At 44.7% G+C, this 16,032-nt stretch overlaps 1 protein-coding gene across 3 annotated transcripts in view; it reads right to left on the bottom strand.

Annotated features, from left to right (window-relative positions):
* Positions 1-16,032, bottom strand: part of LOC143943362 (NACHT, LRR and PYD domains-containing protein 3-like) — a 255,369-nt gene that overhangs the window by 216,040 nt on the left and 23,297 nt on the right. For all 3 annotated transcript variants that reach the window (XM_077465090.1, XM_077465088.1, XM_077465089.1), the window contains exon 3: positions 3,825-3,985. In XM_077465090.1, coding sequence (XP_077321216.1) covers positions 3,825-3,985 — 161 coding nt within the window. The remainder of the gene's footprint in view (positions 1-3,824; positions 3,986-16,032) is intronic.

The raw sequence follows: 16,032 nt of genomic DNA, 5'->3' as shown, positions 1-16,032 counted from the left end.
CTTTACCATTCAGACATTGGTCAGAGTGGGAAAAGCAATCAGTGACCTATGCTTTGTGTCCTCAAATCAATTCAGCGCAATGGCACCATTTGTGTAATACACTTTACTTAGCCCACAAACATCTGTTCCTACCAAGAAAGGGACATTTGGATGTATTTCTCACCAATCCAAGGGTTCCCAGTCTTACTCTGATGTCACCATATCAAAACTTTATTTGATACATACACATGAAACCTTTAAAATATTTAAAGACCGTTTGCATTACTGCAAATTATAAACATCTGATATCTTTTTTTACAAATGTTATTCACGTGAATGAATCCTGTAATCATGTGATATCCATTTATGAACCTCACAATGTCTGTAGGATCAGTCTGTATTCATAATGTTTTCCCTACAGCATTCAACCATCATAGCTGCAAGATCATTTCTTCTATGTAAGCCAAATCCACACTACCACATTCAAACCCAATTCCTGCAATGACAATCAATAGCCACAACGTCTGTATTGTTGATCTATAACAGTGATCTCCAAACTGCGGCCCAGGGGCCAGATGTGGCCCTTTGCTTACTTTTATCTGGCTCTTGGGGCATTATTTCATCCACTAATACCAACAATGGGGCATAATTCCCCCCATTGACACCAATGAAGGGGGCACAATTCCTCCCAGTGACATCAACGTTGGGTCGCAATTCCTTATGCTTACACCAATAATGGGGTGCAATTACTCTCAATTAAAAAAAAAAAAGGGGTCATTATATTTCCCCCACTGATGTCAGGACCTTTTCTACTCCCACTGGCCACATTCCGACCCTCCTAATGTCTGAAGCACAGTAAACTAGACCTTTGTTTAGAAAGTTTAGAGACCCCTGATCTATAAAATTATAACTTGATACACGAGTATCTTTACATGATCCCAAAGGTGGTGAAAGGATGGTAAATCTAAAATGCCTCAAAAGAATATTCAATCAAAATATCACAAAAACTAAATAACACAACATTTTACCTTACTGTATATAAAGCCAACTTACAAGATCTACAATGTAGTCACCTAGCAACAACCATTTATACTATCAAGAGTATTAGTATACAGTACATACTGTACAGTGGTGTGAAAAAGTGTTTGCCCCCTTCCTCATTTCCTGTTCCTTTGCATGTTTGTCACACTTAAATGTTTCGGAACATCAAACCAATTTAAACAATAATCAAGGACAACACAAGTAAACACAAAATGCAATTTGTAAATGAAGGTGTTTATTATTAAAGGTGAAAAAAAATCCAAACCATCATGGCCCTGTGTGAAAAAGTGATTGCCCCCCTTGTTAAAACATACTATAACTGTGGTTGTCCACACCTGAGTTCAATTTCTCTAGCCACACCCAGGCCTGATTATTGCCACACCTGTTCACAATCAAGGCATCACTTAAATAGGAGCTGCTTGACACAGTAAGGTCCACCAGAAGATCCTTAAAAGCTACACATCATGCCGAGACCCAAAGAAATTCAGGAACAATTGAGAAAGAAAGTAATTGAGATCTATCAGTCTGGAAAGGGTTATAAAGCCATTTCCAAAGCTTTGGGAATCCAGCGAACCACAGTGAGAGCCATTATCCACAAATGGCGAAGACATGGAACAGTGGTGAACCTTCCCAGGAGTGGCCGGCCGCCCAAAATTACCCCAAGAGCGCAGCGATGACTCATCCAAGAGGTCACAAAAGACCCCACAACAACGTCCAAGGAACTGCAGGCCTCACTTGCCTCAGTTAAGGTCAGCGTTCATGCCTCCACCATCAGGAAAAGACTGGGCAAAAATGGCCTGCATGGCAGAGTTCCAAGGAGAAAACCACTGCTGAGCAAAAAGAACATCAAAGCTCGTCTCAATTTCTCCACAACACATCTTGATGATCCCCAAGACTTTTGGGACAACATTCTGTGGACCGATGAGACAAAAGTGGAACTCTTTGGAAGGTGTGTGTCCAAGTATATCTGGCGTAGAAGGAACACTGCATTTCATAAAAAGAACATTATACCAACAGTAAAATATGGTGGTGGTAGTGTGATGGTCTGGGGCTGTTTTGCTGCTTCAGGACCTGGAAGACTTGCCGTGATAAAAGGAACTATGAATTCTGCTGTCTACCAAGAGATCCTGAAGGAGAATGTCCGACCATCTGTTCGTGTACTCAAGCTGAAACGAACTTGGGTTCTGCAGCAGGACAATGATCCTAAACACACCAGCAAGTCCACCACCGAATGGCTGAAGAAAAACAAAATGAAGACTTTGGAGTGGCCTAGCCAAAGTCCTGACCTGAATCCTATTGAGATGTTGTGGTATGACCTTAAAAAGGCCGTTCATGCTCGAAAACCCTCTAATGTAACTGAATTAGGACAATTCTGCAAAGATGAGTGGGCCAAAATTCCTCCAGGACGCTGTAAAAGCCTCATTGCACGTTATTGCAAACGCTTGGTTGCAGTTGTTGCTGCTAAGGGTGGCCCAACCAGTTATTAGGTTTAGGGGGCAATCACTTTTTCACACAGGGCCATGATGGTTTGGATTTTTTTTTCACCTTTAATAATAAACACCTTCATTTACAAATTGCATTTTGTGTTTACTTGTGTTGTCCTTGACTATTGTTTAAATTGGTTTGATGTTCCGAAACACTTAAGTGTGACAAACATGCAAAGGAACAGGAAATGAGGAAGGGGGCAAACACTTTTTCACACCACTGTATATGCCACACACCTTTGTTTAAATTACATAAAGACATTTTATTATCAAATCAAGCAAGAACATACTTTTAATCATGCAAGAACACTCCAGCGCTCAGAAGATAACACATCCGGTAGGTATTGCAGGCAGTAATGCTTCCCCAATGCAGTCTGCCTCAGACTGGGGAACTCTGTAAAAACACACAGTAGGGCACAAACACAAAGTGCATTACCAAAAACTCTTTTTTTTTAACAAGCATAAGCCAAAAACATACTGTACTTACTCAGACTACCAACCTGCATGGGTTTGGGTCAGATAACACCAAATCCAGCCATGGGGCGATATCTATTATACTTGCTTTAATTCACATTTTGTGAGTATGTATTTGGCTTATGCTTGTCACTAATGGTAATGCACTAGACATTTGAGCCCTCCTGTTTTTAAAGAACACACTTTGCCCGGTTGTTTTAAAAAAGTGATTTGTTCTTGACTTTTTTGCATATTTTTAAATGACCGTTTGGTGGTTTTTAATTTTTATAACTTTAGATGCTACACAACATTTACAAAATATCACCAGGCCAACCAAATACACATGCTCTTAGCTTTCAAATGAAAACTTGTTAAGTCCAATTTTGAGAAAGGTTGAAAATGTTGTAAATTTTAGTACAAAATCAAGTTGGTCAAAAATTGCTGCTCATCCCCAATTGAACACAGCTATATGAAGATGGTATCATGTCTAACATGTATGTGGAGTTATGCATGTGAGACTTTTAAGATGTGGAAAGCTACAATGTAACATTGGGGATGAAGCATTCATACAGTTATCTTTGTTGTGATAACTCTGTCATATTACTGGAACTTAATATTTTAAACGTCCATCTGGACTACAACATATATTTGTGTAAAAGCAAGCATGTTCTATGTCCGTGAAGTCTATACAATGGCAGTATAGAGCTCTATGGCAAAGTGATAATGTTACCTGTTCAACCCTCTTCCATTTTTCTGAAGTCTCACTAAACACATTATATACGGACATATTATAAAACACTATATAAGGTATCTCTAATGACATTTACACTTATGAAGGTATGTCATTTACAAATATCTTTTGCTTACGTCTGTGTTTAAGACATTCCGAGAGTTTAGTTCTACTAGGACAGCATGAGGGTTCAAGTTCTCCAGGATGTGGGTCAGATCATCTCTGTAATACTCATATATCCTCCTCAGTGATGGATCATTATTCGCACACAGCTGCTCATGGAACTTCTCAGTGTCCTCTAGAAAAGAAAAAAACACACAAAAATACACTTTCTACTTTAGATATTATGGGAATTAAGACCCTATGCAATCGCGGAAAGGAGCACTTGAGATGGGAATCACAATAAGGATCAATACATTCATTGCCACTGTGATTGGAGACTTATATTTACACATCCAATCTAACTACCGTATATACTCGAGTATAGGCCGACCCGAATATAAGCCGAGGCCCCCAATTTACCCCCAAAAAAACTGGCAAACTTATTGACTCGTGTATAAGCCGAGGGTGAGACATGCCTGTCCATCCCTGTGTGTGTGTCCGTCCATCCCTGTGTGTCCGTCCATCCCTGTGTGTCCGTCCATCCCTGTGTGTCCGTCCATCCATCCCTGTGTGTGTGTGTGTCCATCCATCCATCCATCCCTGTGTGTGTGTGTCTCCATCCATCCATCCATCCATCCCTGTGTGTGTGTGTCTCCATCCATCCATCCATCCCTGTGTGTGTGTGTATCCATCCATCCCTGTGTGTGTGTGTGTCTCCATCCATCCATCCATCCGTGTGTGTGTGTCTCCATCCGTGTGTGTGTGTGTGTGTGTGTGTGTGTCCAGCCTACCTGCACCTACACCCGCAGCAGATCGCAAAACGCAGTGCGGAAATGAATAGGGTTTGCAGTGTTAGCTGCATGGCAATATAGTGTGAACCAGGGCTGAGGACCCATTCACTTTGGCAGGGAAAAGGGAATAGTTGAGTCGCAGATTTATTCCCGCTGGCCACCCACACAGAGAAGACCATCCAGCAGCCACTTTGCGTCATAGCCACGACAAAAATCCCATCATGTTTAGTGGGCAGTACAGGGGTGTGTGTGTGTGTGTGTGTGTGTGTGTGTGTGTGTGTGTGTGTGTGTGTGTGTGTCCAGCCTACCTGTGTCCCGAGCCTTTGTCCCGAGCCTCCGTCCCGTGTCGTGCCTTGCCTTCGTCCCGTCCCGTCCCATCCCGTGCCGTGCCTTGTCTTGCCTCCGTCCCGTGCCCTCTTCGTCGGCGGCCATTGTAAAATTCAAAAGCCGCGCCTCCTCCTTCGCCTGTGATAGGCGGAACACTGAATTTCCCAGCAGCCTGTGTTCCGCCTATCACGGACGTCGTATCATCCTCGTCCGTAGTACGAGGATGAGACGATGCCCGTGATAGGCGGAACACAGGCTGCTGGGAAATTCAGTGTTCCGCCTATCACAGGCGAAGGCGGAGCCGGAGGCGCGGCTTTTGAATCATAGAATGGCCGCTGTCTGTCTGCTCGACACGCTGATCGAGCGGGCAGACAGCGATGACTCGAGTATAAGCCGAGGGGGGCACTTTCAGCCTCAAAAAAGAGGCTGAAAATCTCGGCTTATACTCCAGTATATACGGTAGCTTTAAACCTTTACTTAGAACTTTTGTCTTTGTTTAACTGCTTAGTGACTGCCCGCCTTAGATTTACTGTGGCAGGGTGGCCGCTCTGCGCCAGATCATGTACCTGGTACGCGATTTGACACTTCCTGGGTCCAGAGACCACTCCGATTGGACAGAGCTGGAGACAATCAGCAGGTTCGGCAGACATGATGTCCGCCTGGACCCGCTGATTGTTGAGGAAAAAGGCAGACCACCATTCTGTGGAGGAGAATGTGCTGATGCTGTGTTCCTGCTAAGCAGGGACAGAGATCTTTACATTCCCCCAGTCAAAGCACCTCCGGCAGAGTAAGAAAACACACCCAGGGAACACATTTCCCAGCCAGTGTCATTAGTACAGTAACAGTGCATATTTTTTAGCACTGATCACTATATTAGTGTCACTTCGGTGTCCGGCTTGTCCACCTCAATACCGCAGTCCAGCTATAAGTCGCTGATCGCCACCATTACTAGTAAAAAATATATAGCAGAAAAAATATTGGCCTAAATTGATGACAAAATTGAATTTTTTTACATGGTTTTTTTTTTCAAAAAGTTTTTATTGAGAACCAAATAGAACAGACATAAAAAATCACAGATCTAGTACATTTTCTTGAGATAACAAGATACAGTAATAGAGACATAAATCATTAGCAGGGTCAAGGACCAGCATTAATACAATGATATAAACATAAAAACATTCCTCATAGGGAGAACAGCTGCGTTAGCTTGAGAGAATAAAACCTCAGGTATGGAGGCAATGAGGATCCATCAAAAGTAAAGCCTAGGCAGGGAAAAGTAGACTAACTGGATGGATCTATACCAGAACCCCCGGCTAATGAAAGATAATACAAAATTAGGTGGTATAACCAGGGATAACGGGGGGGGGGGGCAGGGAATGAGGGGGGGGGGGTAGGTGGAGGGGATTTCACAATGATTACAGTCCGCTTGGGAGGTCCAGACAGACCAAGGGAAAATACAGAAAATACAGAGGCTGCCCTTCTTTAGCCATGTGTGGGTGACTTGCCATAAGAGAAAGAGAAGTGTTCCAGTGCTGACTGGTCAGACGGTCACAGGGCCGATAGGATAAAGGGTTGCCACCTGCAGAAAAAACGTGTTTTGGACTTAATTTGTTTGAAATCTGTGAGAAGCCTTTCTCTGAACAACAGAGTGAGGAGTTCTTTCTGTAGTTGGTGGAAAGGAGGGCCTTGAGGTGAGAGCCAATGTTGGAGGATGAGCCGCCGGCGATGAGTAAACATAACAGGATCCAGCCTGCAGGGGAGGAGCATGCATGGGTCGCCTCGGGGGGGGGCATCCTTAGGAGGTTGAGACCAAGGCAGCAGCAGAGGGTCCCAATATCCAAAAATTAGAAGTAGGGGGTCGTTAGGCAGCTTCAACAGTGTGACCTCGAAGATGAAGGATACCTGATCCCAGAATATAGAGATAACTGGACAAAACCAGAAGCGATGAAAGAGAGGTGGCTTCAATTGCTGACAAAGGGGGCAGGAGGCCCCATCTCAGTTTGTTTTGGGAGAGAGAAATGGGATGTGAGCCCTGTGAGCAATCGTGAGCTGGGTTTCTCTCCAGATTTCGTTGGGGGTTAGACGTAACACTGCTTAACCCAAGTAGAATTTTGTCCACCAGATTAGGATCCGGGAAGGCTGAGCTTCAATTGGCGATGAGATGATACAGAGAAGGTAATTTCCCAATTTTGATTCCCAAATAAGTGATGTGGGAAGAGGCTACTGCAAATGTGGACTGATGAGCCCAGGGAGGGGTGACGTGTGCCGATGGAAAGAATTTCACTTTTGGAGTAGCTAATGCGGAACCCAGAACAGAGCCTAAAATCATCAAATATGTGTTTAATGGTAAGTATATCTGCAGAAGGGTTTGATGTAAAGATGAGGACATCATCGGCAAAAAGAGATGTGCGGAGTTCCCTGTCACCTATCTTAATACCTTGTAGAGGGGCTATTTGGGACAGGTATCTAGACAGAGGTTCCAAAGCGATATTAAACAGAAGGGGAGATAATGGGCAGCCCTGTCTGGTACCTTTGTGGAGATGGAAGCCACGGGAGAGGAGTCCCGCTGTGACCAACCTGGCTGTGGGGGATGTATACATAGAGTTAATGAGGTGGCAAAATGGGCCTGAGAACCCCATTTTGGAGAGGGACATGGAGAGCCAGTCAAAGCTGACATTGTCGTTTGTCAGTGTAGGGAAAGGACGCTGTGTGGAGCAGGGACAGTCAGTCTGTAATCACTAGCTATTACTATTAGGTCCACAAAAGTCCTTTTAAGGACTGGTATAGGTGTACAGTATATAGGGTTGTAATACACTTATAATATACTTTCTTTCAAATATAGAAAGCATATTATAGTGCACTGCAGTGCTGACCGATTCTGCAGCTGTCTTTTCTCAGTGTAGGGACAGTTTGGTGTTTGGAGCAGGGACAGTCTGTCTGTAATCACTAGCTATTACTATTAGGTCCACAAAAGTCCTTTTAAGGACTGGTATAGGTGTACAGTATATAGGGTTGTAATACACTTATAATATACTTTCTTTCAGATATAGAAAGCCTATTATAGTGCACTGCAGTGCTGACCGATTCTGCAGCTGTCGTTTCTCAGTGTAGGGACAGTATGGTGTTTGGAGCAGGGACAGTCTGTAATTCACTAGCTACTAGCTAGCTACTATTAGGTCCACAAATGTCCTTTTAAGGACTGGTATATGTGTACAGTATATAGGGTTGTAATACACTTATAATATACTTTCTTTCAAATATAGAAAGAATATTATAGTGCACTACAGTGCTGACCGATTCTACAGCTGTAGTTTCTCTGTGTAGGGTTAGAGTTTGCTGTTTGGAGCAGGGACAGTCTGTAATTCACTAGCTACTAGACAATAAATTTGTTTTGTTCTGTTCCGTTACGGTTTATATTAAAATTAATTCGTACTTCGTATTTCGTATCCGAAATTCCGTTTCGTTTTGTGCGAAATACGAATTATCGTTAGATTCGTTAATTTGTATGAACGACGTTCCTTACGATAAATTTAAAGGCAAAGATATGCCTCAATATGACAGTCGATGCTGATGGAACTTTGGTTTTTATCCGAAATATGAAATTCCGTTTAAGAATTTCCTATCCGAAATACGAATTTTCATTAGATGAGAAAGTGAGAAGCAGGAGGCAGTCAGCACAGCACAGGGATGGTGGGAGCCCCTCATAATAAGCAGCCCCAGGGGGAACCCCACGCTTTTTTTTTTCAATGAATGAATTGTCGGCTCCCATATAACAGAGAACACTCATTGAGTGTTCTCTGTATTACGGAGCCGACAATTCATTATAGCCTCGAGTGATTTTAAATGAATTTTTTTTCTGCAGAAATAACACTTTGTGCAGGGACAGTTCTAAGCACGGGAAACATGCGCCCCTTCACAGGCATACTATAGACACCCCCCAGGTACGAAATTTAAAGGAATATTACACTTTTATTGTTTCACTTTAATCATTATTAAAATCACTGCTCCTCAAAAAATTGCCATTTTTAAAACTTTTTTTTGCATTGATCCAAGTCCCCTGGGGCAGGACCCAGGTCCCCAAACACTTTTTAGGACAGTAACTTGCATATTAGCCTTTAAAATTAGCACTTTAGATTTCTCCGATAGACTTGTACAGGGTGTTCCGGCTTTTCAAATTTGCCGCGAACAGCCCAAATTGTTCACTGTTCGCTGAACAGGCGAACAGGCAATGTTCGAGTCGAACATGCGTTCGACTCGAACTCGAAGCTCATCCCTACTAGCTACTATTAGGTCCACAAACGTCCTTTTAAGGACTGGTATAGGTGTATTATTTGGTGTGCAGTATATAAGGGTATAATACACATATAAAATACTTTAAAATATAGAAAGCATAGTATAGTGCATTTCCACTGTGCAGCATTGTGACTGCTGAGCGGTTCTGCAGCGATACTACAAAGAGTGACAAACGCAATTAGAAAAAAGTATTATAACTGGTGTGATAGACCAGTGGCCCCCCAAAACGACAGAGTGAAGCGGGGTGTTATATACCTTCTTCCACATATACTGCACTTCTCTAGAGACTTTTGTTACAGGGTCATTTAAAAAATGACAGGCAGAGGAAGAGGCAGGCCCTTCCGAAGGGGTGGTAGGGGTAGGGAAGGAGCAACAGGCTTGAGCCAAAGAGGGATAATTGCAGAAGGTGCGTTTGATTACATCAAAGGACGCACCAGACTTGGTTGAGTGGCTCACTCAGCCTTCATCTTCTGCACCCTCCTCATCCTCTCGATCTGCACCCTCTTCTTTACTCTCTGCTGTGTGTACCCCCAAAGACACTACCACCAACACCACCATATACCCTCCGCTCTCGGTGCTGGTGTCAGTGCTCTCTATCTTGGTGCTGGTGTGGTGTCAGTGCTCTCTATCTCGGTGCTGGTGTCAGTGCTCTCTATCTCGGTGCTGGTGTCAATGTTCTCTATCACGGTGCTGGTGTCAGTGCTCAGTCTCTATCGTGGTGCTGGTGTCAGTGTTCTATCTCAGTGCTGGTGTCAGACAGTGAGGGAGATAGCAGCGGAGAAGCCAATCAGCAGGCAGTGCCAGCACCATGTCTGAGGATCAGTACTGGACTGGCACCTCCGGACCACCGCAGTGGAGCCCTGCATAGGTGGGGGTAAGGGCCGGGCAGAGGGAGGGGTCAGGGGCTCAAGCACAGGTTGGCACACTGGGACACTGGCACAGGACTGCTCTGCCCTGACTGTGGCACTGATCATCTCCTGCACCCCCTTCATAGCCTGGCCTGACCTTGCCTTTCCTCCATGGCTTTCATGCACTCCTGAATTGACAAAATTTCACAGATAAAAAAAGAATTCTTGTCGTTGTCAATCCCAGATTCACTTAATACTTCTGGTATGTCAGTGTCCATGTTGTGGGACTATGTGTGCACAGCTAGTAAGTATTTTGTGGCTGAAAATATAACCTGGAGGTTTTTAAGGTTCACCTGCCATTAAATGAATGGGGTCCGCCGTGAACCTGCGGTTCACGAACATTTGGGCACGTTCGCGGATCGCGTTCGCGAAACGTCCCATCGGAAGTTTATCCATCACTAGAAGGCAGACTTGGCGGCCAACCATTCGTCTCTGTCCTCAGGGGAGTCAGAAGAAGTAAGAGTACGTTGGGCAGTGTGTAACCTGGTACTGGCCGATTTATAATTTTGCAGAGCATTCCGTTTGAAAGAGGTGGCGTAGCATATGATACGAACCCTAAGATATGCTTTCCCGGCATCCAAAAAGAGATTTGGGTCATCTGTGTGAGGAGCATTGGCAATGGAATAGTCTGACTAAGCCTGTTCCATGTATTTTTGGGAGTCCGTATTGTTGTGAAGGAAGGATGGGAAACGCAAAGGTTGGGGTGAGGTGGGAGATCTAATTTGTCAAGGGAGATCGCTATCGGGGCATGATCGGAGATGGCTATGTCACATATCTCTGATTCCGAGGTCAAGGGGAGGAGGTCATCAGAACTGAAGAAATAGTCAATTCTAGTGAGGGTTTTATGAGGGTTGGAATAGAAGGTGAAGTTCCTGTCTACAGGGTGGGACAGTCGCCATAGGTCTATAAAGTGCAGAGAATCCATGGTGGATGCGAATAGAGTGGGGGTGGAAGGTGTAGGACTCATCTTAAGACGTTTAGGGGAGGACCTGTTCTCTGAAGGATGCATTACATCGTTGAAATCACCCCGTCTAGGTGGGGCAAATGAGTATATTTGAGCAGCCAGGAAGAAAGTTCACAGTAAAATTGTTTAGTAGGGTTGTTGGGGGCATAGACATTAGAGATCAGAATTTCTTTTGAGCCTATCTTAACCTGCACTGTGATAAAAAGGCCGTGATCATCTGTATGCGTGGAAAGGATTGTGCAGGGGAGATTTTTATGAATCAGGAGGAGGACACCTGCTTTTCGTCCTACCGATTCAGCTCCAAGAGCCGTTCCAACCCGAAGTTTTTGCATGCGGTGGAAATCAGATGTATGAAGATGGGTTTCCTGTAACAAGGTTATGTCAGTTTTAAGTCCTTTACGGTGACGAAGGATCTTCATTCTCTTGTGAGAAGAGCGAAGACCCTTAACGTTCCACGAGATTACCCTAAGATTGGAGGAGAAAGCGGATGTATATATGGTGAGTTTAAAGCATTAAAAGTGTAAGGACAGCAAAGGTGTAGCTGGGCACGGGTTGGTGAAAAGGGCGTGTCTGGAGAACCCTTGAGTGGAAGATGGGTACGTACGTATAAGACAGAAACAGGGAGAGTGGGGGGGAGGTGGGAATATGGGGAATACGGCAGGAGAAAAAAGTAAAACAACTCAAACATTTGAAGGAACTCTTTTTTCTGCATAAGTTCACTGTTTAATGCAGATCCCCATGCAGGACCCCAAGAGAGGGAGACTTGAGCGGCCCCAGGAAGCCAAAGAGGCGGTTAGTTTGTCTGGGGTGCAGCGGAGGAGAAAGGCGGGGGGATGTTACACAGTGAGATCATGAAGGGCTACAGCTATAACCAGAATAAAACTATAGCAGTAACAAAAGGCATGGTAAATAAATAAAACTGTGAAATGGAACACCAGACTGGGAAGGGCAGGCAGAGGGCCTGGAGCCCAAATCAGTGACCAGAGGTCAGGGGCACCCCATGTGGGTGCATTTTTCGTTTCTTAAAAAGTCAAACTGAAAGGGAAAAACGCTGTAATAAGCAAAAATTGAACAAGTCATATGACCTGAGATAGCTGGGCAAGCAATGCAGGATGTCAGAAGGGCCTTCAGTGGAAAGAGTTGCGGTTGTGGTGGTCCAGTGCAGAGGCCTGGAAGCGCTTGGCAGAGTCCTTTTGAGGGCTCCTCTGTTCCAGAGATCAGAGGCTGGAAGCTGACTTGGATGATGTAATGGGGTTCGAGTCTGTCCGAAGAGACCGAAGAAATGATTCTGCTTCCGAGGGATCCTCAAAGGATAGTTGCTCCCCTTTTTCGGAGATTTGAGGCGGAGTATTGCCAGAAATGCCAGAGTGAATTTGATTTGTAGCTTGAAGAGTTCCAAACAAATTGGTTGAAAAGCCTTCCTTTTTTTTGAGACCTCAATGGAGTAGTCGGCGAAAATCAGGACTTTAACACCATCGATTTGGAGAGATGGAGATTGCCGAAATCTTTGAAGAATGAGGGCCTTGTCAGCATAGTTAAGATATTTGGCAATAATGGGCCAGGGAGACTTGCGGTCTGCATTATAGGATCCCATGCGGTGGGCCTGCTCAACTGTGAAGGGGCCTGGGAGGCCCATGGCCTCCGGGATTCATTTATCGCAGAAGTCGGCAAGATTCGCCGATGGCAGCGATTCAGGAATACCCACAAACCGCAGATTGGATCGTCTAGATCTGTTCTCTAAATCATCCAATTTCTGGATGATATATTGGTTAGTTTTGTCCTGTGATTGCTCTGTAGCTTGGGCTTGATGCAATTCATCTTCCACCTCGGATACGCGGTGTTCTAATTAGTTTAATCTGGTGGTGTTTTCAGTCAATTGAGCCTTGATTTGTGTCATCCCAGCATGAATCGCTTTTTCCACGGAAGCTGCTATCATGGGTAATAGAAGGGCTGCGACCGCATGAGTAATGCGGCTAGTGTGGCCATCATCCCCTGGCGGTGGTGCTAGGCTGTCCCCTGGCAATACTGGCGGGGGGACATGGACACAGGCCCAGTGGATGGGGATGGTGCTGCTACGGTGTGTGATAGGGGAGAGGAGACCCCGCTCATCTCCATGTCTGAGGGCTGTGTGCCTCCCGTGAGGTCCCGAAAGGCCGAAGCTCGGGGCTCGATTTGCGGCCGGTTCGGAGGTGCCGCCGCGACCACATACGAGCGGACGCCCATTTTTTCTACAAACTGGTCCATGGCGATAGGGTGACCTTCAGGGGACACCCGAGGCCGGGTAGCGATGTGGGGGGCCTATGTGGCCCAGTTTATAGGCCGATGCTGGTCACTGCAGTGGGAGCTAGAGAGAGACACAGCTAGCTCATGCGGCGCCGCAACCGGAAGGTTTTTACATTTTTTATTTGGGTGTGCTTCATAGCAGAAAGTAAAAAATATATTTTTATACTTTTTCTAAATGGCCGGTCTTTTTTTGTATATAGCGTAAAAAATAGAAATTGCAGAGGTGATCAAACGTCACCAAAAGAAATCTCTATTTGTGGGAAAAAAAGAACTTAAATTTTATTTGGGTACAGCGTCGCACACCTGCGCAATTGTCAATTAAAATAACGCAGTGCCATATCGCAAAAAATGGCCTGGTCATGAAGGGGGGGGGGGGGGGGGGGTGAACCTTTTGGAGCTGAAGTGGTTAAAGTCTAACTACACTTTAATAAAATAGTTAAAGTAAACATATATACTAGGGCTGTTCGATTAATCTATTTTTTTTTTAATCGATTAATCAACTAATTTCGATTAATTATAACGCACATATAGATCCAACTACTTTTAGCTGATCTCCTTGCATTGCAACTCTGCATTAGTCAGTGGTAAATGTGGTATACACTATATACAATCACCTGACACTAGTTTGTTTCCACAATCCATGGCTTAATGTGACAGTTCACACAAATACGTTTTAAATTCAAACTGTAAAAAACAGAGGTTATCAAATTTGCCTTTGACATCACCAGATCTCCGACGGAACTCCCTGAAGACCCGGAAGCCGGTGGAGAGGTGAATACCGATCAAAATAATTTTTTAATGATTAATTGAGGAATTAATCATTAATTTCCGCAGCCCTAATATATACAGTTAAAATATAAACCATAGATCTGGCTGTGATAATCAATCTCTCTCAAGCAATGCCCCCTACAATATATCTTTTAACATTAGATGGTGCCACTCTCTCAGGTTGAATGATGTCCAGTGTCATTCATCCCATTTTCTATGAGCCTAGATTGTCAAGGACCTACCCTCATGGGAGTGAAATAAGACCCCCCCCCCTGGACATACAAGAGAATGAAAGTGAGGAGAACTGTTTTAAGGCCCCCCCGAGCTCATGAGAAAGGGAGTTTTGAGGCCCCCCTTTTGTCAGTTAGATAGGTGGGTGAAGCTAGGCTTCAGTTAATGGGTAACCAGTGGTGATTTATGAGGCAAGGTCAGGTGACCAGTAGAAGATCAGGTGACAAGGGATAGTTTATCGTTAGGAACATTCCAGAAGGTTATGTCACATGACCTCCTGGAATTTTCTAGAGGGGGAAAAGCCCTATTTAGGGCAGCTTCATCAAGCCTGCTCTGCCAGTCCTCAAGACCTCTACATGTGAGCTCCCCTCCCCCTCCCTTGTCGTGGCCTAGAATATTATGTGGTTTGGTCCCTTTTTTCAACATAAAAAAGGGGACAGTTAATAAAACATGGTTCTACTTTTATGTCAACCTGAGTCATAGTGGCTGGGTTGCTTACTGTTATTGCGTACCGTTGCTTACTGTTTGCTTATCCCTTCCCCAAAGCACCCCCCATGTTGAGGGCACACGGCCTGGTACGGCTCAGGAGGGGGGGGCGCTCGCTCGTCCCCACCCCCTTTCCTGACCGGCCGGGCTGTGTGCTCGGATAAGGGTCTGCTATGGACTTTGGGGGGACCCCCACACCGTTTTTTTCGGTGTAGGGGTTCCCCTTTAAATCCATACCAAGTGACAGGGCTAGCGAGGTGTCAATCTCGCCGATGGAGGCGGCAAAATTGACTTCCTTCACTAGTTCCGTCTACCTGGAGTCACGTTCAAAATCAACGGACTTTACTCCGTGTGTGGTCAAGTACGTTCATTTCAAAAGTCCGGCGGACTAGCACACAGGCGGGCAGATTTTGAGTCAAGACTTCTTTCTAAGTCCGCAGGACTTTTGGGGAAAAAAAAGTCCGGAGCCCACACATGGGCGAATTGTTCGCCGGACCAAGTCCACCGGATAATCAGATCGTGTGTAGGCGGCATTACTGAACTGAATCTAAGCACTGTGTATAATAAAATAAAAAAATGATAATCGTTTATTTTCAGAAAATCCTTTTTTCACCTTTTTTCATCCTTTTTCCTATCTCAGTGCTACTGATCTTCTGCAGCCTCTTTTGGACACTTCCTGCGTTAATGTCCCTTTTCTCCAGAGTCAGTTGTAAATCTTTGTTATGGGCCGGATTCCTGATAGTGACAAGTGTGGACCAGGCATGAGAAAGGGACTAGTTGCCCAGAAACACATTTCCTGACTAAGAATGAGCCGAACACCCCCTCAGTTCGGTTCGCACCAGAACCAGCGAACAGACCTAAAAACGTTGTGTGAACTTTAGAACCCTATTAAAGTCTATGGGACTCGAACGTTCAAAATCAAAAGTGCTAATTTTAAAAGCGAATATGCAAGTTATTGTCATAAAAAGTGTTTGGGGACCTGGGTCCTGCCCCAGGGGACATGTATCAATGCAAAAAAAAGTTTTAAAAACGGATGTAGCAGATTAAATTTGGGATCAAATGTCAAACGCATTGTAAATTTAGTTTTTGCCTCAGGACCCTTGATGTTCTGCCTGGTCATGTGAACGGTGAGGTGCACATGACAGGCTAGAACCAGGTCTGGTTGGATGTTTGGGTATGGCCCTCTCGGAGC

This window comes from Lithobates pipiens, unplaced genomic scaffold (assembly GCF_037356315.1).
Source record: "Lithobates pipiens isolate NorthernLeopardFrog02 unplaced genomic scaffold, aLitPip1_a1.2 Scaffold_30, whole genome shotgun sequence".
In the NCBI taxonomy this organism is placed as follows: Eukaryota; Metazoa; Chordata; class Amphibia; order Anura; family Ranidae; genus Lithobates; species Lithobates pipiens.
This window is presented reverse-complemented; position numbering and strand designations above follow the sequence as displayed.